General features: G+C 37.9%; 1 protein-coding gene across 1 annotated transcript; it reads left to right on the forward strand.

Moving 5' to 3' along the window:
• The first annotated feature begins 2,061 nt into the window (after positions 1-2,061).
• LOC127640228 (mucin-2-like) lies at positions 2,062-22,391 on the forward strand. Its single transcript, XM_052122679.1, is given in 32 exon segments — positions 2,062-2,137; positions 3,156-3,417; positions 3,563-3,677; positions 5,058-5,152; positions 5,308-5,425; positions 5,578-5,791; positions 6,097-6,222; positions 6,321-6,435; positions 6,581-6,719; positions 7,011-7,124; positions 7,280-7,346; positions 7,465-7,602; positions 7,857-8,021; positions 8,760-8,854; positions 9,043-9,169; positions 9,675-9,930; positions 10,435-10,487; positions 11,741-11,841; positions 11,952-12,020; positions 12,611-12,715; positions 13,843-14,022; positions 14,314-14,553; positions 14,655-14,811; positions 14,945-15,073; positions 15,251-15,388; positions 15,672-16,153; positions 17,072-17,773; positions 18,005-18,910; positions 19,274-21,172; positions 21,383-21,677; positions 21,680-22,036; positions 22,147-22,391. Coding segments are annotated over 32 exon segments (8,280 nt in total).
• Positions 22,392-22,926: the final 535 nt, after the last annotated feature.

The following is a 22,926-nucleotide window of genomic DNA, read 5'->3' on the forward strand; positions in this document are numbered from 1 at the left end:
AGACCACAATGATCTTGAGCACATTGCTCAATTCAGCAACAGAGATGCATTGGGAGAACCAGAAGGTTTGCTATATGTTTTTATGAATGTAAATAAATAATGCTGAAATCACATGCATAACATATCCAATATAATTGGGTAGTACCATGATTTTTAGTAGGACATGTATTTAATAATACTGTGATTAACTCTGAATAGCCTAACTTTAGTCTGAATTCTTACACAGAAAATGATTGTTGCCACATACGTATATGTCATTATCAGATGCATTTTGCTATATGAACGATTATTGATTGCATCATAAGTAAACATCTTTGACAAAAAAAGCATCAGGATATGAGTGCTGCCAGATGGTTAATGATCACTTTGTTTTAATTCATGTTAGGACAGGTGGCATTCACAACCTTGAGACACACCTATGTACCTGCAGAGATGCTGAGCGTCACATTATCTGCATCACAGACAGGATGTTTAAACGTTGCACGCAATCAAATGCACACATACATGTGATTACGACTCTAAAATGAAGGGGAGACTGGGGATTATTGTAACACATAGTTTAAACGTATAACTCAGTGTTGTTTACACTATCCATCTGAAACTTTGATATAATATTACCAAATGTATATTCTACAAATGATCCCAAAATTGGTTAGATTAGTGACAAAGACTTAAAATACTGTTCTTTGATGTGGGGTTTAACACTAATAGTGTTCAAAATAATTGCTATATTCTTTCTTACCTCATTTTTTTGGTCATGTAAATCCTTTTACTATTTTACACAGGGACTTACAACTTCTCAGGAAGATGTTTAGCATTTACAAAACTGATTTGACCTCTATAGCAAATTTTTAACTGGTTAAATTGATGGTGTTGTAACTCACCAAATGGTCACCCCCTGGTGCTCTACGTTGTATGTCAAATTACATAGTAACTGTATTTTAAAATGTATCAATTGTCAGTTCTGACAAATGTCTATTCTGCTAATTCTTGAATGATAATCCCCACTTGTTACAAGTGACACATTTATGAAAATATTCTATATGAAAAATTTAAAGGTACACACTCTGATTAATGCACTTGGAACACTAAGTAATCTATTATACAGGACAATGTTTCTACTATTGCTCTTCATTAGCTCTTTTTCATGAAAAGAACATGAACCATTTTCAAAATGGTTAATCATTTCTTTTTATATCTTAAGTTTGAGCATTTACATTTTGAATACATGTAGCCTAAACATTGAACCTGCAAAATGGTAAATGTGTGTAGCAGTGTTCATAGTAATTACCATTAACTCATTTGTAAATTCTTTGTAATGTATTTTAATAAAAAATAAGAATAATACATTTGTGTTGCAGTTGTCATAGCAATGGTAATAATTAAAACCATTTAAAACCAAGGATAATTTGTTATAGAGGCATTCAAATGTGAATACTTTGGCAGTTTCAAGAAACATTTATGGAATGAAGCGATGTTGGCCTTTCCAGATGGTTGCAAATATGTTCAGAGTAGATGATATATTTACAGATTGATGGAAGGATGGATGGATAGACTGAAAGTGAATGGTGACTGAAGCTAACATACTGTATTAAAGCTCTCATTTTGTGTTCCACCGAAGAAAGAAAGCCATACAGATGTGGAACAACATGAGGTTGAGTAAATAATGACAGATCTGATCAGATCTTTTTATATATGGGCGAAGTATCCTGTTAATAATCGGGAAACACTATCGTTTTTGCACTTATTTAAAGATCAAGGAATTTGAACTTTTTCTCCTTAATTTCACAAATTTCAACAAATACACACATTATTTATGGGAAATCAAAGTAAACATTATTTCAATCATTTCAAAGCATCATTCAGAGAACTCAAGGGTGTTCCGCTTACAAAGGTCAGCACTGAACTTTAGTAACATTGTGTTGACTTTTTGATGGTCATATAATGTACAGGAGGCTGTCAGGCCCTCCCTGAAAGGTGGGGAAAGATATGTGATTGAGAGAATATATAAGGGCAAATGAACAGAAAATAAAGCACTTGTGACCAGTTTCTCCTCCCAACATGGAGTGGGGTACATCTGCAGTTTGCATACTACTGCTGGCTCTTATCTGTGACATACAGGTTAATGCATTGAGAGGTAAGAGTGAACTTCCAGCTAACCACTATATCTCCAGATTTATATATATATTTGTTATTGGATTTAAATTATATTTTATTATATATTATTTTTATATTCTCTCTCTCTCTCTCTCTCTCTCTCTCTCTCTCTCTCTCTATATATATATATATATATATATGTGTGTGTGTCAAATCAGAAATGACTAAATGATTAAAACAGGAAAGTTCATCTGAAATTGAGCATTTTGTCATTTACTTACGCTAGTGTTGTTCTAAATCTAAAGGACCTTTCTTCCAGTTTTACACAAAAGATGCTTGGCAGAATGTTAGCCTCAGTCACTATTTACTTTCATTAAATGGGAGTAAGATGCAATGAGAGTGGACAGTGACTGAGACTAACATTCTGCTTAACATATCCTTTTGTGTTCCATGATAGAAAGAAAAGTCATACGGGTTTGAAACGACATGAGGGTGAGTAAATGATAATGGAATGGGCGAACTATCACTTTGAAGACACTGAATCTAAATTGAATAATTCAGTTGTTGTTAAGTGCATTTCATTATTTTCATTAGGTATCCCCTCAAATGGACCGTTGTTTTACAGTAATGTTTATTTATTTTTATTTTTTTACATAAATTAATTCAAAGGAATATTCCAGATTTGGGGAATTTAAGTGTCTTGCCTTTCCCCAGAAAGAATGTCAGTTAAGTAAAATAAGGACAATTCAGTTAAAGAAAAATTATCAATTATAAACTTAAATTATCTTTAACAATGATGTTGTGGTTGAAAATTGGTGCATTGGATGGACAATGAGAACTTTATTATTATTATTATTATTTATTATTAGCAGTAGTAATATTAAACAGGAACTAGCCTTCTGAAAATGAGAGTTGAGAGTTGAAAATGCATCATTGCCCCAAAGACCTCATAAAGATGGGCATATTACCCGTACATGCTATTTAAGTTGGATTATGAAATGTATGAAATCACAAATAAAGTTAGCGCAATCTTTGTATTCTCTTTTTTTTTTCTCCAGTCCAAGCGCTTAACCATGTAAACAACATCTGTAGCATGTGGGGCAACTTTCACTTCAAGACGTTTGATGGCGACTCTTACCAGTTTCAAGGCATGTGCGATTATAACCTGGTGTCGGACTGCCAAAGCCTCATTCGCCAGTTCTCGGTTCACGTGAAGAGAGGAGAACACACCACTGACTCAAAGATCAGCAGAGTAGCGGTGTCCATCAATGACATTTCTGTCGAAATGACCCCAAACCAGGTCATGGTCAACGAACAAATGTAAGAGTCTGGTTAGGATTTTGTTCCATTGTAGTTTGATCTGGGATGTTGCAAAAACAAATGTTCAGGACATCCTTCTAGTTGTAAAAATTTGTTCTTTTTGTTAAATCTTTTAATATATACTGTATGTCTATTTTGTATTCAGTGTGACACTACCCATCCATGTCGCTGGGATTCTTGTGGAAGAGAATACAATTTACATCAAACTCTATTCAAAACTGGGCATCAGCGTCAAGTGGAACAGAGAGGATGCAGTCACGGTGAGGTTATAGAGCACAACAGTCTGGTTCCGGAAGTGAAAATACCATGATTTTTTTCTGTAGACCTGTAAACCTAAAAGACAGACCTACCGTCAGCTCCATGGTTGTTAATCTATTGTATATGCTGCAACAAATGCCATCAGTCTTTTTTTTAAATCATGTTTAATAGAGGAATTTCTGGTGTAGAACTACACTACCCATGATCCTGAAGGGAAATTATCCACTAATCAGAGCAAAAGAGCTCTGCAGTGACCGCCCACGAGTCGGCCTACTCTCTTAAAATACTTAGATATTTGATGTTTCTATACCTATATTCAAAAACTTGAAATCAATAAGTTTGACATTTTCCATTGATTCATGGGATTGTAGTTCTTTCCCTCATTAAAGACATTAAATACACTTTTTGTCCGATTTGCAAATAGTTATTTTGATTGAGATCGATGTTTGTAATGTTGTGATTCACCTTGGAGCTGGCAGGTTTGGTTCATGGCTTAGATCTCTGTTGAGAAGTACTTTATGAAATCCCTATGGAAGAAATGAATAGAAGAAAAGTCTTTCAGAAACAAGACGGCTAAAAAGCGGGCAGACACTGTTGCATATTATGTGCTCATTATGGGCTCATAGAATATCAATGATACCTAAAAGATCCCGTGGAATGACTCTTCTGGATTTCCTGGTAAACAGGAAGTTGGGGCGTGGCATATTGAAGGGTTTTTAAACAATCAATAGGCTTTAGTCAAGTCACAGCCATGAGCTACTTGTTATAACTAGTCAGTTGCAGGTGGTATTAGTGGAATGGATATTCCCATTCTAGAGAGCCTTTTATTGGACACAAATGAGTTCAAAATGAGCCAAGAATATTTTTGGTCAATTTTCCCTGAAGAGAAAGTATGACATTTTTTTAAATGTGTGTATCTGCTAGAAATTAATCTTGTCAACTTTTAGCAGTACACTGACTATACACATGCCGGGTTGAGTTAACTGAAAATTCGTCACCCCACTCACAATTGCTGTTTTAGTCATTTTATTTTTTGTCATTGTTTTGCACAATTTAGTTCTTTAGAGGGGAAATCATCTCTGTACAAATGTACAAACTTAACATGTGAGCACAGCAAGGTCACCAAACCTCTCCGTCCAGGGTGTCATTTTATCCACTTTTATGCTATAAAACTTTTAAATTATGTTTTATCACAGCGGTTGTTTGACAATTAGCCTCAGTAGGGTTTTTTTAGTAACCTTGGAGTACAATGTTTAAGTACCATGGTATAATACTTCGGTACCTTCTCACAATAATGTTGACTATCCAAATAGCATTTCAAGCAAAATGATAAAAGATTTGTTGAAGATTTGTTGAAAACAACATTGTGATGTTTATTTTAGGTGGAGCTGGATGACAAATATTCAAATCGTACTTGTGGACTGTGTGGCGATTTCAATGGTATTCCCGTTTATAATGAGTTTATTGAATCAGGTGAGTTCCTTTCACAGCCTGACACTTTTATTTGCCATTTTTCCCATAATTATTCCACAGTTACAGAAAATACAATCTTGTTCCTCATGTTTTCCTAATTTGAGATAAAGTACCTTGATCAGAGAACGTATAATCTGCATTTTATTCAATACAGGACTGAAAGATTGGCCATGTTGAATTTGGGAATATGCACAGAGTTCCAAATCCAATGCATGTTTGTGAAGACCCTTTTGAAAACGACGATGAGCAAAATGTTTTGGACCAATGTGAAAAATATGTAAGTTACAGAAACCATCCTTCTAGATTTAAAGGTGCAGTGTGTCATTTTTACATTCAAATCAAACTGATAATCACTCCCACTAAGTTATAACAGCAGTGTGGACTTCTGAGGTTAAAGGTTAAAGATATACCTTATCTGTGTCACGGCAGCGGACAAATTGTGCAGACTTTTTGGAGGTTGAAGACTGGTCTTCCTGTACCAAGGTTTTGAGTCCTGAGCCGTATGTAAAGGCCTGTGTGAATGATATGTGTTTGGGTCAAGATGGAGACGTTTCATCACTCTGTGCGACTTTATCTGAATACTCACGCCAGTGCTCTCATGCGGGAGGGACTCCACCCAATTGGAGAACAGAGCAATTCTGTGGTAAGAAATATATATATATATATTATATTAAGCACTTAACCAACTCACACTAACTTTGTATGACAAATTGCTTGCTATGTGTCTCATTTGTAAGTTGCTTTGGATAAAACGTCTGCTCAATGACTATATGTTAATTTAAATGTAATACATTAATTATTTGCAATATATTATTGAGCCCTGATAGACAAATGAAAATAACTGCAATAATTGAAATGATAATTAGTGAATAACTGAAGTGATAAATCATTATTTTATCAGCTTGTTCCAAGTTGTAAAGAGTCTGTTTGACTTGCATTTCTCAATAGCTGTGAAATGCCCCTTCAATATGGTGCATTCTGAAAGTGGCTCCCCATGTATGGACACATGCTCACACAAAGACACAAACACACTGTGTGCGGAACACAACACCGACGGCTGCTTTTGCCCACAAGGTCAGTACCAAATGCATAATATTTGAGATATACACAAAGTAATGTGCGGATATTAATGCAATGTGTGCGTGTTTTTGGATGAATATTATCTGTTATAGGAACTGTGTTTGATGACATCTCAAACATGGGCTGCATCCCAGTGGAACAGTGCCAGTGCAAACATGACCAAAACTATAAACCCGGAGAAGTCCTCCTTAAGGACGACGAGGAATGGTAACACTACACATTTCACACTTCGCATCACTGAGAACTCCATTAAGTCTTTAAGCAATAGAATTGTATATATATATGTGATATATATATAGATATATATCATTTTGCATATATTCTAGTCTGTTTGTTTTTGTATGTAAATCAGCATATGTCAGGAGGGGAACTGGATTTGTATGAGTCTGCCTAGTCCTGGCCTGTGTGCCCTAGAGGAAGGATCTCATTTCACCACCTACGACGGGAAAGAATTCACTTTCCACGGAGACTGCCACTATGTTCTCTCCAAAGTAAGAATGTTTTTATAACTAACTACACTCAGTAATTGTTAAGGCATCTGCATTTGGAAATTGGAAATGTTTGGATTGTATACATGCTTTTGTTTGCTCATTATAGAGATGGTTTTTATGTCTGACTAGGTAGTATGTACTGGCAACTTTCAGATATGAAGTTCCTAATGGAATAATAAAGTTCAGCTGCAGCTAAACAGAGTTGCAATTTTGACTATTTTAAAGGATATTATAACATTCTAACTAATGAATGTGACCCTCTCCCTAAACCTCTGTTTGTCTTTTTTATAGGACTGCAAAGACTCAAAGTTCATCATATTGGGCCAGATTGTTCCTTGTTTAACCCATGAAACCGACACCTGCTTGAAATCAATAGTGGTGCTGTTTGACAACGACAAGAAAAATGTATATACACACAACAACAGAGCATAATCGCAAACTTTATGGAAATATGAATACCAAGTTATTAGATGTCACCTACATTGTGCAAATCAAACAGTGTGCTTATAAAAAGATTTCATGCTGAAATGTTCAACAGACTCTTTATCTTATTTGTTCAGCCTCTGCTCATTAAACCTGACGGCACGGTACAACACAATGCTGAAGTCCCACTTCCTTACAAGACTGGTGAGTGAGAGAAGAGCATTTTTTTCTTCTGTGCTCAAATGTAGTAATTTATTATTTGTGGTGATCTTGACATTTTAGTGAAGGGTTTTGCAAAATGCTCTGATTCTTTGTCTCCCAGCTGACTTCACGGTGTTCAGGCCATCATCGTTTTACATCATGCTCCAGACCTCCTTCGGGCTGCAGGTGCAGGTACAGCTGGTGCCCATTATGCAAGTGTACATCACTGTGGATCAAAGCTTCCAGGGCAAGACTTGTGGTGAGAATTCTGCCCTAACTCATCAAGAAACAATATTTAAAGCCAAGCATTTGGGTTGCGTTGCAGGATTCAATGAATCCATCCCCTACTGTTAAGTACAGCTTAAACCAGCCAAAGGTGGCCTTCTGGTTTTAGTTGGTTTAGTGCCTGAAGTCTCTTTAAAACCATAAAAAAGACCAGCCTAACAAGCTTTACCATGTTTAAGATGTTTTTTTCAAGAGGGTCATGATGGCTTAGTTCATGTGATTTTGCAGGTCTTTGTGGAAATTTTAACAAAGTGCTGTCTGATGACCTGAAGACCCCTCAGGGATTGGTGGAGGGTACAGCAGTTTCCTTTGCAAACACCTGGAAGGCCCAATCTAACTGCCCTGACCGTACTGAGAGAATGGACGATCCCTGTTCCTACAGCACTGACAGCGGTGAGAGAGAGAGTTCATTCTAGGGATGTGCCGATATCAAATGTTTTAGCCAATACCGATTTTAACAAAAACCTTTTGGCCAATACCGATACTGATTTTTTTGCCACTTACTTCCGTTTTTGTAAGTTTAATAAAACAGAACATTAAAACATAAAAAGAACATTACAAACTTCACATCTTATGCATATGTTGGGCAATTCCACGGAATGTCAAACACATCATGGAAAAATAAAACGTTTTAGCCAAAGAAAAAAAGCCCCCTTTTAAATGATGTATTATAGTGGTATTAAAGGTAATGGATAATGCTGTCCTGACCGCTAGATAGTGCTGCTGGCTCTTACTTGCTCTTGTAGACTGAACTATATATTAAAATGCAGGCTTGTAGGGTTTAGTAATCGCACAAGGCCATATTGTGATTTCAATCTTAATTCAATCAATCATGCAGATTTAATGGGTATCATACTTGTGTCTCAAAAGTCAAAGTCTTCTAACAATAGTGTTATTTATGGATTGTGCATTTTAACTTTTTATGTGTGTTACTAATTGACCATAAATTAAACATCTGTTTTTCAAATCTTTTTCATATGGTTTTAATGTGGTCAATAATTGGCAGATAAATATGTGACAGGTGTTGCATCAGTGCAAGACTATATACGATATCTAATTAATTTTTTTATTCACTTGTGAGTTTATTATCTGAGGCTTTTGCTCATAACACCATATTTTATGATTCTTTAGAGCACTTTGCTGAGCATTGGTGTTCCAAGATGAAGGACAAGGAGAGCCCCTTTGCCAAATGTCACTCTACTGTCAATCCAGAAAGCTACTACAAAGTATGGTCTGAAACAAAATCAAATGTAGCATTTTCTTAACCTTTGAATTGTAAGCAGTCTTTTCCCAATAAAGAAAAAAGCAATGAATTAAAGCTTTAAATGCCCCAAATCCAATGCAGTTTACCCTAACACCCACAATAAGCAATGGACACAACTTGTATACGTTTACAGAATGTTTGTGCTTTCAGAGATGCAAATACTCCAGCTGTACATGTGAAAAGAGTGAAGACTGTTTGTGTGCGGTATTCTCCTCATACGCCCGGGCCTGTGCAGCTAAAGGAATATTTCTCCAAGGCTGGCGGCAAACAGTGTGCGGTAAGATGGCTGCTAATGGTTGTTTAGACATATCATTGACAATTCTAATTACATAATTTTGGTAGGCACATCAACTAATCTAGAAGTCTTTGGTGCTCTACGTATGCTGTTTACGTGATTTACACAAGAAGGAAATTTTCCTAAATCTAACATCCTTTGCTGGTGCTTGAATATTATTCCTATTAACAAATTTTAGCAGCAGAATCCATTTAAGTGGGTTGTGGGTTCATATCAGAGTTTTTTTCATTCAGATCTGATTTATGCTTTGGTGAATGCTGTTGTGCTACATGCACTTTTAAAGAATAATTTAAGTATATCTAAGCGCTAATATGGCAAAAAAAAAAAAAAAAAAGAAAGAAAGAAAGAAAAGAAAAAAAGAACCATTAAACTGGTCCATACAACTTGTGCGCTATATTCCAAGTCTTCTGAAGATAGACACATTTTTGTATTATTATTTTGGGGTGAACTATTCCTTTAAAACACATCTCTGAACTGATACCCACAGAGAAGTACACAGAGAACTGCCCGGCATCACAGAACTACTCCTATCAGCTGCAGAGCTGCCAGCATACCTGTATTTCTCTCAGCTCTGAGCGCCAAGGCTGCAATGTTGACTTTGTACCTGTGGACGGATGTGCATGTCCAGATGGACTCTACCAGGATGAGAGTGGACTGTGTGTACCTATGGAAAAATGTCCTTGTTACCATAATGGCCAGAAAATCCGTCCCGGCCAGTCTGTTAGCCTTAAGGATGAACACTGGTAAGTGGATAATAATGTAAATGTTCTTGCAGTAGTTATACAAATTTAAAGACCCCATGAAATGGCTTGACTAGTGCAGTTTTGTTTCTTGTGTTGACATATTTCCTATCAAAACAAGAACTTTAGGCTGGAAATGTCAAAGACCTCATCCTTTTGAACCATGATTTGCTACTTGCTATTCAGTAAGAGATGGTGTTAGTGGGAGGGACATTCTCATTCTAGACAGTATTTGATTGGACAAAAATCTATGTAGCGTAAAAAATAGATATTTGGTCTCTCTTCCCGTGAGAGAAAGACATTTTAAATGAATATATCTACTACAAAAACTTGTCAAAATGTATAGTAACATATAGATGACTTCAAAGCACATGGACTAAAAGCCACAAAGTCCAATTTTGATTTCATTGGGTCTAGAAAAGTGAAGGGCTGTGCATTTTACAAAAATGTAAATAAAATTGTATTTGCTAATAAAATAAATGAATATGATCTAATTTCTCTTTTTAGTGTTTGCATGAATGGAAAGTTCCACTGTCGATCCTCGAGAGCCCGTTTTCTAGGTATGAAAAATAACTTGGGCTACTGTGAGCCATGACCAAGGTTACACAGAATGCTATTCTGTTATTTGATCAGATGTGATGTTTACGCAATAAAACTAATTGCCTAATAAACAAAAGAGCTATTCTGTTTATAGTCCTAAACCCAATTTTTTTGCTATGGGTTCCCATTTGGGAATTTCCAATGGGTTTTCAGAATGACAGTATTTGATTTATGAGTAAAATAAGGTCTGTGGTTAGCTTTTTTGAAGAGACTTCACCATAAATTAAAAGTCATACCTCAAACGTGAATTGAATCCTCTGTGTGTTTTAAAAATGTTAAGTTGCCAATTAGTTGCTACATATAGACTGCAACATTCATCAAGCATGTAAACTTGATGACTGACATATAATTAAAGGGATAGTTCATCCGAATATGAAAATTCTCTCATTTACACGCGCGAATACCATCCCAGATGTGTATGATTTTCTTTCTTCTGCTGAAAAAAATTAAGGTTTTTAGAAGAATATCTCAGCTCTGTAGGTCCACATAATGCAAGTGAATGGTGTCTAGAACTTTGAATCTCCAAATATCACATAAAGCTAGTGTAAAAGTAATCCATTGGACTCCATTGGTTAAATCCATATCTTCTGAAGTGTTATGATAGGTGTAGGTGAGATCAATATTTAAGTCCTTTTTTACCAGTATGTGGCGATATGCATGAAGAATATGAATTGCACAAAAAAACAAAAATATTTATTGTAAAAAGGACTTGAATATTGATCTGTTTCTCACCTACACCTATCATAACACTTCACAAGATATAGATTTAACCACTGAAGTCATATTGATTACTTTTATGCTGACTTAATGTGATTTTTGGAGATTAAACGTTCTGGCCACCATTCACTTGCATTGTAAGGACCTGCAGAGCTGAAATATTCTACTAAAATTCACAATTTGTGTTCTGCAGAACAGAAAGTCATACAGTCAGAAGACAGAAAGTCTCTGTGATGGTATGAGGGTGAGTAAATGATGAGAGAATTTTCATTTTTGGGTGAACTACTCCTTTAATGGTACAACTTTATGCAGGAACTTGTTTTGCAAATTGATTTCATGACTGAACACTATAGTAATCACCATCAGCTGCAAAGTTAATCAAAACCAAATTAAGCTCCTGTTTCTAAGTCTCCAAATATGTTTTGGAAATATAAAGGTTTTCCAGTAAGTGGACACATATTTTGAGTGATGCATCAATGTCTGATATTTGTTGCAGAATGTCCCCATCCAAAGGTTTTCTTCAACTGCAGTACAGCAGGCCCAGATGAACATGGACTGGACTGTGCTCGCACTTGTTTGCAACAGGAAGTTGATTGTGTGAGTGTGTAGTTTCCACCCTGTCCTATATCCCTTGCTGGTGTTTGTTTGTGGTCATTTGAAAGTTTTACTTTAATTTGTTAATAACGCTTTTTCTCGCCTCACTCCAGTTCTCGCTGGACTGTGAATCTGGGTGCCAGTGTCCTACAGGTCTACTGGACGATGGCAAAGGATACTGTGTTAAATCCCATGAATGCCCATGTCTACACAATGGACATTTTTATGCAGTAGGGAGTCAAATAACCATGGATTGCAATACATGGTGTGTAACATATTAATTCTAATCTGTTAAAGTTGCATTACTATATAACCACTGAACAACAAGTGTGTTTTTTTTTTTTATTAGACTGTGGGTTATTATAGTATATAATTCTATGTATTTTTGTGATTTAAATTCTAGTTTCAGTTTAATTTAAGTTTTTATCAATGATAACACTGATGTGGAATCACACACTTGATTTAAGTCTACTTGCCATTTACTCCATGTTAACAGCACTTGCCAACGGGGAACATGGTCATGTACAAACAATAAGTGTCCAGGCATCTGCACTATATATGGTAGTGGACATTATCAAACTTTTGATCAGCAAAGATTTGGCTTCAGTGGAGACTGCAGTTATATAGCAGCTCAGGTATGTACTGTAGGTAGAGCTGTTCAACATAAAACAACAGCATTTAGTTAAAGACTCCACTTAATTTAGGAGGTAGCAGGTGACAATGTATGCTTTTGTTGTTTTTGTTTCTAAAGCAACACTCTCTTGTTTTACAGGACAAGTGTGGAAATAAAACGGGTCATTTTCATGTGATCACTGAGAATATTCCTTGCGGAACAACAGGAACCACATGTTCAAAGGCTGTTGGGATCCTTTTGGGGGTAAGGCAGAGGTCTTTACTGAAAATCAATGCACTGAATTTACAGTGCATTTAGCTGAATACAGTGCAAAATTCAACACTACATGCAACTTTCAGTGTTCAAAGATGTTTTAAAAGGTCATATAACATTAAAACGTGTTGTTCAAAATGTTAACATTAAAGGAATATTCAAGGCTAATCAACAACTCGTCCTTTCTTTTCTTTAAAATCTGGGTTACAGTGTGACATTTACAATGGAAGTGAATGGAGCCAATCTCTAAATGTTAAAATACTCACTGTTTCAAAGTATTGTCTAAAGACGTACAAATATGCGTGTTAACATGATTTTAGTGTGATTAAATTGCTAACAGTTTCTGTGAAAAGTTATATCCAATTTTACATTTACATTTACATTTATGCATTTGGCAGACGCTTTTATCCAAAGCGACTTACAGTGCAGTTATTACAGGGACAATTCCCCCGGAGCAACCTGGAGTTAAGTGCCTTGCTCAAGGGCCCAACAGTGGCATCTTGGTGGTGCTGAGGCTTGAATCCCCAACCTTCTGGTCAATAACCCTGAGCCTCAACCACTGATTGTGGCTTGATTTTACAACGTAAAACCGTAAACCCGAAGCCAAAAGTAAAAACAACGATTTAAAAAAATACTGCTCATTTAATACACAAGTTTTAACAGAAGAATTAATGCATGTGCTTTTACAAAATTACAAGCTTCACATTTCTGCCTTAAACCATCCAAAAATGGGGTACATTCACTTCCGTTGAAAGTGTTTCACTGTAACTTTGATTTTTGCTTTTGTTTTAAGAAAAGGAGGGATGATGTAATCAATATTATGCCACAAAAGCTGTCACATGGTGCTCAACTTGTATTGAACCTGAAATATTTATTAAATGTATGGTTATGTTAATGTAAGTGTTGCACACGAGGAATACAATGGTTGACGACAACACATCATTTTTGTTGTGCATTTTTGCACCCCTAGTATCATAAAGCTTTCAAACAGCCCACCACACACATTCATTTATTTATTATCATTAGTTTTTGCCTCTTGCAAAAACATCTCTCTTGCAGTATGTTTGGGTTAGGGAACTTATTTTTTCCTCTCTCTCTAACTTCTCTTCCACACACAGAGAACTAAACTGGAACTTTCTGAAGGCATTGTAAGAGTATCTGATACTGGAAGTGGTCCACTGATCAAGTACAATAAAAGAAACGTTGGTATGTACCTTGTTATCGATGCTGTCATCGGAATGACGGTTTTGTGGGACCGTAAAACAACTGTCCGCATCATTCTGCAACCTCAGCACATGGTGAGTTGATTTAAGGCATTCGTTGTTTCCACTGATGCATATAAACAATCAGTTTTAACTTCCTTTATGTGAACAAGAATTGATTACACACTGACACTCCCACTTGTCTGAAGGTGTTGTTGCAGTACAAGTGCCCTTACAAATCAACAGTCAAGTCTCTAGTATCCTACTTGGAATATAAAATAATAAATAAAAATGCTTAGTTTATAGTTATTATAACAGAAAAATCATTTCTGTTGGGAATTCTGAATGTTGTAATTACTTGAGCTAATATGCTTTGTGTTTTCACAGGGAGAAGTTTGTGGCCTCTGTGGAAATTTCAATGGAAATGGAAAAGATGACTTTACCACTCAAGGCAACTTGCAAACCTCAAATATAATGGAGTTCGTGGACAGCTGGAAAGGGTTAAGCACATGCCCTGATGCAGAACCAGACTTTGATCCCTGCTTTCAGACCCCTAATCGACACACATGGGCGAAAATACAATGTAGCATTATAAAGTCAAAGACTTTCAAAGACTGCCACAGCATGGTACAGTTGGAAGGCCTTTTGATTCCATAACTGAAGTTAATTCCCTGTATAACAAAAGTTTCCCATAATACTTTTAAGAATGCAAATGCATGTTCACACAGGTGGATCCAGGCCCTTTCTATGATAACTGTGTGAAGGACTCCTGTGCATGTGACACAGGTGGAGACTGTGAGTGCTTCTGCACAGCTGTGGCAGCTTACGCTCAAGCATGCAATGATAAAGAAGTCTGTGTGGCCTGGAGAACACCTGAGATCTGCCGTAAGCATGTTCTATACCAGTGCACAGCTGCCAATCTTCCTGTAATCACTCATGTGATATGGGGAATTCTGTGATGTCATCTTGTTTACTTTGAGTGTAAAAGTTAATTCTTGTATCCTTGTTTCCCTGTTAGCTGTGTACTGTGACTACTACAATAAACCAGGTGAATGCATATGGCATTACAGTCCTTGTCATCCACCTTCGTACAAAACCTGTCTCAACCCTGAGGGTATCCACAATAACACTTTACCAAACCTGGAGGGTAAGTTATCATCTAGAACAGACTGGTTTACATTTTCAAATATTGAGTATACTTACATAATATAGAGACATTTCATGTTTCTGAGCCTATTTTTTGCATGATTGTCAAGTTGCAGTGCCACTTAAAAATAACATTTGTAATCTACAAATATCAATTATATGTGCAATATTGGTGCAGGTTGTTATCCAGAATGTCCAGAGGACAAGCCTATATTTGATGAAAAAAATCAGATCTGTGTGGAGATATGTAATCAGACATGCAATGATAATGGGAACGAGTATGAACCTGGAGAGGAGATCCCAACTGACAAGCCCTGTAATATGTGGTATGTATCCCTGACATATTACTAAATCCATTTTAATGGCTCAAAAGAACTAATATTATTCAAATGACCTAATATATATAGAAATATATTAAATAATTAATTCCTTTGACAGCTTCTGTTTTGAAAATGGCACAATACATTGTTTTCAAAGACCTGGTAAGCAAAATCAATAAATAAACAGTTTAAAACAATTTAAAAGATTTAAATGCGATTTTATCTACGTATTTTAGTGTTCATGAAAAACTAAAGATTATGTTGTTTTGTGTCTTCCAGGGTGCTGTTTCTACAATGGAACAGAATATGATCACAATGCAGTAATTTACAATGTTACAGATGGCATGGGAATGTGCTACTATGCAATTTGCATAAATACCACTGTAATAGAATCAATGGTACCATGCCCAACCCCAACCACAACACCACCTTCAACTACCCCAACTACACCACCTACTTCACCCACTGGTTCTTCATCTTCATCTACTCCAACAGGAAGTACTCCAACATCTGAAGTTACTGAATCTACCTCAACAGAATGTTTTATATGTGACTGGTCTGAGTGGTTTAATGTTTATAATCCTGCTACCGGAGGAGGGAATGACTTTGAGACATATGAAAAAATAACAGAAAATGGAAAAGAGATATGTGAACATCCAGAAGATATTGAATGTAGGGCTACAGGCGAAATGGATATGAGCTTTGAAGATTATATCAGTCAAACAAAACAAGTTGCCCAGTGCAACGTTTCATATGGTTTGGTGTGTGAGAAAACAAAACAGGTTGTCCGCCCCTATAAATGTTTTGACTATACAATACGTGTTTTCTGCTGTTTTCCTTGTTCTACAACATCACCTGGAACAACACAGGCCTCTACATTTAGCACTACACCACAATCTACCACATCAGAACAAACATCAGAACCTCCCACCAGTTCCACATCTTCACCTACACCAACAGTAATTACTACAACAACAACAACAGAAAAACCTACTCCATCGACACCAACAGGAAGTACCCCAACAACTAAATCAACAACAACGGTAGAATCTACCACATCACCACAAACACCTGAACCACCCACCAGTTCCACATCTTCACCTACACCAACAGTAATTACTACAACAACAGAAAAACCTACTCCATCGACACCAACAGGAAGTACCCCAACAACTAAATCAACAACAACGGTAGAATCTACCACATCACCAGAAACACCTGAACCACCCACCAGTTCCACATCTTCACCTACACCAACAGTAATTACTACAACAACAGAAAAACCTACTCCATTGACACCAACAGGAAGTACCCCAACAACTAAATCAACAACAACGGTAGAATCTACCACATCACCACAAACACCTGAACCACCCACCAGTTCCACATCTTCACCTACACCAACAGTAATTACTACAACAACAGAAAAACCTACTCAATCGACACCAACAGGAAGTACCCCAACAACTAAATCAACAACAACGGTAGAATCTACCACATCACCACAAACACCTGAACCACCCACCAGTTCCACATCTTCACCTACACCAACAGTAATTACTACAACAACAGAAAAACCTACTCCATCGACACCAACAGGAAGTACCCCAACAACTAAATCAACAACAACGGTAGAATCTACCACATCACCACAAACACCTGAACCACCCACCAGTTCCACATCTTCACCTACACCAACAGTAATTACTACAACAACAGAAAAACCTACTCCATTGACACCAACAGGAAGTACCCCAACAACTAAATCAACAACAACGGTAGAATCTACCACATCACCACAAACACCTGAACCACCCACCAGTTCCACATCTTCACCTACACCAACAGTAATTACTACAACATCAGAAAAACCTACTCCATCGACACCAACAGGAAGTACCCCAACAACTAAATTGACTGAATCAACAACAACGGTAGAACCTACCACATCACCACAAACACCCGAACCACCCACCAGTTCCACATCTTCACCTACACCAACAGTAATTACTACAACAACAGAAAAACCTACTCCATCGACACCAACAGGAAGTACCCCAACAACTAAATTGACTGAATCAACAACAACGGTAGAATCTACCACATCACCACAAACACCTGAACCACCCACCAGTTCCACATCTTCACCTACACCAACAGTAATTACTACAACAACAGAAAAACCTACTCCATCGACACCAACAGGAAGTACCCCAACAACTAAATCAACAACAACGGTAGAATCTACCACATCACCACAAACACCTGAACCACCCACCAGTTCCACATCTTCACCTACACCAACAGTAATTACTACAACAACAGAAAAACCTACTCCATTGACACCAACAGGAAGTACCCCAACAACTAAATCAACAACAACGGTAGAATCTACCACATCACCACAAACACCTGAACCACCCACCAGTTCCACATCTTCACCTACACCAACAGTAATTACTACAACAACAGAAAAACCTACTCAATCGACACCAACAGGAAGTACCCCAACAACTAAATCAACAACAACGGTAGAATCTACCACATCACCACAAACACCTGAACCACCCACCAGTTCCACATCTTCACCTACACCAACAGTAATTACTACAACAACAGAAAAACCTACTCCATCGACACCAACAGGAAGTACCCCAACAACTAAATCAACAACAACGGTAGAATCTACCACATCACCACAAACACCTGAACCACCCACCAGTTCCACATCTTCACCTACACCAACAGTAATTACTACAACAACAGAAAAACCTACTCCATTGACACCAACAGGAAGTACCCCAACAACTAAATCAACAACAACGGTAGAATCTACCACATCACCACAAACACCTGAACCACCCACCAGTTCCACATCTTCACCTACACCAACAGTAATTACTACAACATCAGAAAAACCTACTCCATCGACACCAACAGGAAGTACCCCAACAACTAAATTGACTGAATCAACAACAACGGTAGAACCTACCACATCACCACAAACACCCGAACCACCCACCAGTTCCACATCTTCACCTACACCAACAGTAATTACTACAACAACAGAAAAACCTACTCCTTCGACACCAACAGGAAGTACCCCAACAACTAAATTGACTGAATCAACAACAACGGTAGAACCTACCACATCACCACAAACACCCGAACCACCCACCAGTTCCACATCTTCACCTACACCAACAGTAATTACTACAACAACAGAAAAACCTACTCCATCAACACCAACAGGAAGTACCCCAACATCTAAAGTTACTGAATCTACCTCAACAGAATGTTTTATATGTGACTGGTCTGAGTGGTTTAATGTTTATAATCCTGCTACCGGAGGAGGGAATGACTTTGAGACATATGAAAAAATAACAGAAAATGGAAAAGAGATATGTGAACATCCAGAAGATATTGAATGTAGGGCTACAGGCGAAATGGATATGAGCTTTGAAGATTATATCAGTCAAACAAAACAAGTTGCCCAGTGCAACGTTTCATATGGTTTGGTGTGTGAGAAAACAAAACAGGTTGTCCGCCCCTATAAATGTTTTGACTATACAATACGTGTTTTCTGCTGTTTTCCTTGTTCTACAACATCACCTGGAACAACACAGGCCTCTACATTTAGCACTACACCACAATCTACCACATCAGAACAAACATCAGAACCTCCCACCAGTTCCACATCTTCACCTACACCAACAGTAATTACTACAACAACAACAACAGAAAAACCTACTCCATCGACACCAACAGGAAGTACCCCAACAACTAAATCAACAACAACGGTAGAATCTACCACATCACCACAAACACCTGAACCACCCACCAGTTCCACATCTTCACCTACACCAACAGTAATTACTACAACAACAGAAAAACCTACTCCATCGACACCAACAGGAAGTACCCCAACAACTAAATCAACAACAACGGTAGAATCTACCACATCACCAGAAACACCTGAACCACCCACCAGTTCCACATCTTCACCTACACCAACAGTAATTACTACAACAACAGAAAAACCTACTCCATTGACACCAACAGGAAGTACCCCAACAACTAAATCAACAACAACGGTAGAATCTACCACATCACCACAAACACCTGAACCACCCACCAGTTCCACATCTTCACCTACACCAACAGTAATTACTACAACAACAGAAAAACCTACTCCATCGACACCAACAGGAAGTACCCCAACAACTAAATTGACTGAATCAACAACAACGGTAGAATCTACAACATCACCACAAACACCTGAACCACCCACCAGTTCCACATCTTCACCTACACCAACAGCAATTACTACAACAACAGAAAAACCTACTCCATCGACACCAACAGGAAGTACCCCAACAACTAAATTGACTGAATCAACAACAACGGTAGAATCTACAACATCACCACAAACAACTGAACCACCCACCAGTTCCACATCTTCACCTACACCAACAGCAATTACTACAACAACAGAAAAACCTACTCCATCGACACCAACAGGAAGTACCCCAACAACTAAATTGACTGAATCAACAACAACGGTAGAATCTACAACATCACCACAAACACCTGAACCACCCACCAGTTCCACATCTTCACCTACACCAACAGCAATTACTACAACAACAGAAAAACCTACTCCATCGACACCAACAGGAAGTACCCCAACAACTAAATTGACTGAATCAACAACAACGGTAGAATCTACCACATCACCACAAACACCAGAACCAGCCACCAGTTCCACATCTTCACCTACACCAACAGCAATTACTACAACAACAGAAAAACCTACTCCATCAACACCAACAGGAAGTACCCCAACAACTAAATTGACTGAATCAACAACAACGGTAGAATCTACCACATCACCACAAACACCTGAACCACCCACCAGTTCCACATCTTCACCTACACCAACAGTAATTACTACAACAACAGAAAAACCTACTCAATCAACACCAACAGGAAGTACCCCAACAACTAAATCAACAACAACGGTAGAATCTACCACATCACCACAAACACCTGAACCACCCACCAGTTCCACATCTTCACCTACACCAACAGTAATTACTACAACAACAGAAAAACCTACTCCATCGACACCAACAGGAAGTACCCCAACAACTGAATCAACAACAACGGTAGAACCTACCACATCACCACAAACACCTGAACCACCCACCAGTTCCACATCTTCACCTACACCAACAGTAATTACTACAACAACAGAAAAACCTACTCCATCAACACCAACAGGAAGTACCCCAACAACTAAATCAACAACAACGGTAGAATCTACCACATCACCACAAACACCTGAACCACCCACCAGTTCCACATCTTCACCTACACCAACAGTAATTACTACAACATCAGAAAAACCTACTCCATCGACACCAACAGGAAGTACCCCAACAACTAAATTGACTGAATCAACAACAACGGTAGAACCTACCACATCACCACAAACACCCAAACCACCCACCAGTTCCACATCTTCACCTACACCAACAGTAATTACTACAACAACAGAAAAACCTACTCCATCGACACCAACAGGAAGTACCCCAACAACTAAATTGACTGAATCAACAACAACGGTAGAATCTACAACATCACCACAAACACCTGAACCACCCACCAGTTCCACATCTTCACCTACACCAACAGCAATTACTACAACAACAGAAAAACCTACTCCATCAACACCAACAGGAAGTACCCCAACAACTAAATTGACTGAATCAACAACAACGGTAGAATCTACCACATCACCACAAACACCTGAACCACCCACCAGTTCCACATCTTCACCTACACCAACAGTAATTACTACAATAACAGAAAAACCTACTCAATCGACACCAACAGGAAGTACCCCAACAACTAAATCAACAACAACGGTAGAATCTACCACATCACCACAAACACCTGAACCACCCACCAGTTCCACATCTTCACCTACACCAACAGTAATTACTACAACAACAGAAAAACCTACTCCATCGACACCAACAGGAAGTACCCCAACAACTAAATTGACTGAATCAACAACAACGGTAGAACCTACCACATCACCACAAACACCCGAACCACCCACCAGTTCCACATCTTCACCTACACCAACAGTAATTACTACAACAACAGAAAAACCTACTCCATCAACACCAACAGGAAGTACCCCAACAACTAAATTGACTGAATCAACAACAACGGTAGAACCTACCACATCACCACAAACACCGAACCACCCACCAGTTCCACATCTTCACCTACACCAACAGTAATTACTACAACAACAGAAAAACCTACTCCATCGACACCAACAGGAAGTACCCCAACAACTAAATTGACTGAATCAACAACAACGGTAGAACCTACCACATCACCACAAACACCCGAACCACCCACCAGTTCCACATCTTCACCTACACCAACAGTAATTACTACAACAACAGAAAAACCTACTCCATCAACACCAACAGGAAGTACCCCAACAACTAAATTGACTGAATCAACAACAACGGTAGAATCTACCACTTCACCACAAACTCCATCAACTACTCCCATCACTACACCATGTTTTTGTGTGGTTAATGGAGTGCAGTATAATCCTGGTTAGTATATTTGAATGATATCTCTGTCTGTTTGTAAGGAGAAGTTGTGTTTCTACAACAATTCTCTTCAAGGCTTTTGTATTTTATTTTATTTTAATTTTTTTATGTAGGTGAGACAATATTTGATACGGTTCACATTGGCTCTGGGATCTGTCTGACCATGATCTGCTCAGAAATCTGTGCACTGCAGAACAGCACAGAGCCATGTCCAACATCAACAACTCCTGCACCTACTCCATCAACAACTCCTGCACCTACTCCATCAACAACTCCTACACTTACTCCATCAACAACTCCTACACCGACTCCATACTACGACTGCCCAGAATGGGAGCAATATGTACACTTAACATAATTTTAATTTTTGAATAAATAAACATTGTATAGTGTTGTTTTAAAAGGATAGTTCACCCAAAAATGAAAAATCCCATTAAATGACCATCATGTTGTTCCAAACCTGTATGATCTTCAAGATTGAATTTAACATAATTATTTATAAATAAATAATGTCCTTTGGCATAAGTTCCCGTCCGACAGACCGATGATAGAAAACAAAATGACCATCAGTCAGATTCTGTCGAAGGAAGACTGCAAGGTCGATGTGCCTATCCCTGACAGCGGACAGGTAACTAGGTGGTGGCTGTGGAGGTTGTGCTCAATGTCATCACGCAGACAGGTTGATATAATATGTTAATATACTGTCGGACCTGCAAAATAAATGTTAGAATATGATTGGATGGCATAATTTAAAAAGTAAGTGACGTAACTATTGGAGTCTTCCTGATAGAACTACCACTTAGGCTTCCATTTCTTCTGTGGGACACAAAAGACATGTTAAGTAGAATAATTACCATTCACTTTTAAAAAAGAAGCAATGAATGGTGACTGAG

This window comes from Xyrauchen texanus, chromosome 49 (genome assembly GCF_025860055.1).
Source record: "Xyrauchen texanus isolate HMW12.3.18 chromosome 49, RBS_HiC_50CHRs, whole genome shotgun sequence".
NCBI lineage: Eukaryota > Metazoa > Chordata > Actinopteri > Cypriniformes > Catostomidae > Xyrauchen > Xyrauchen texanus.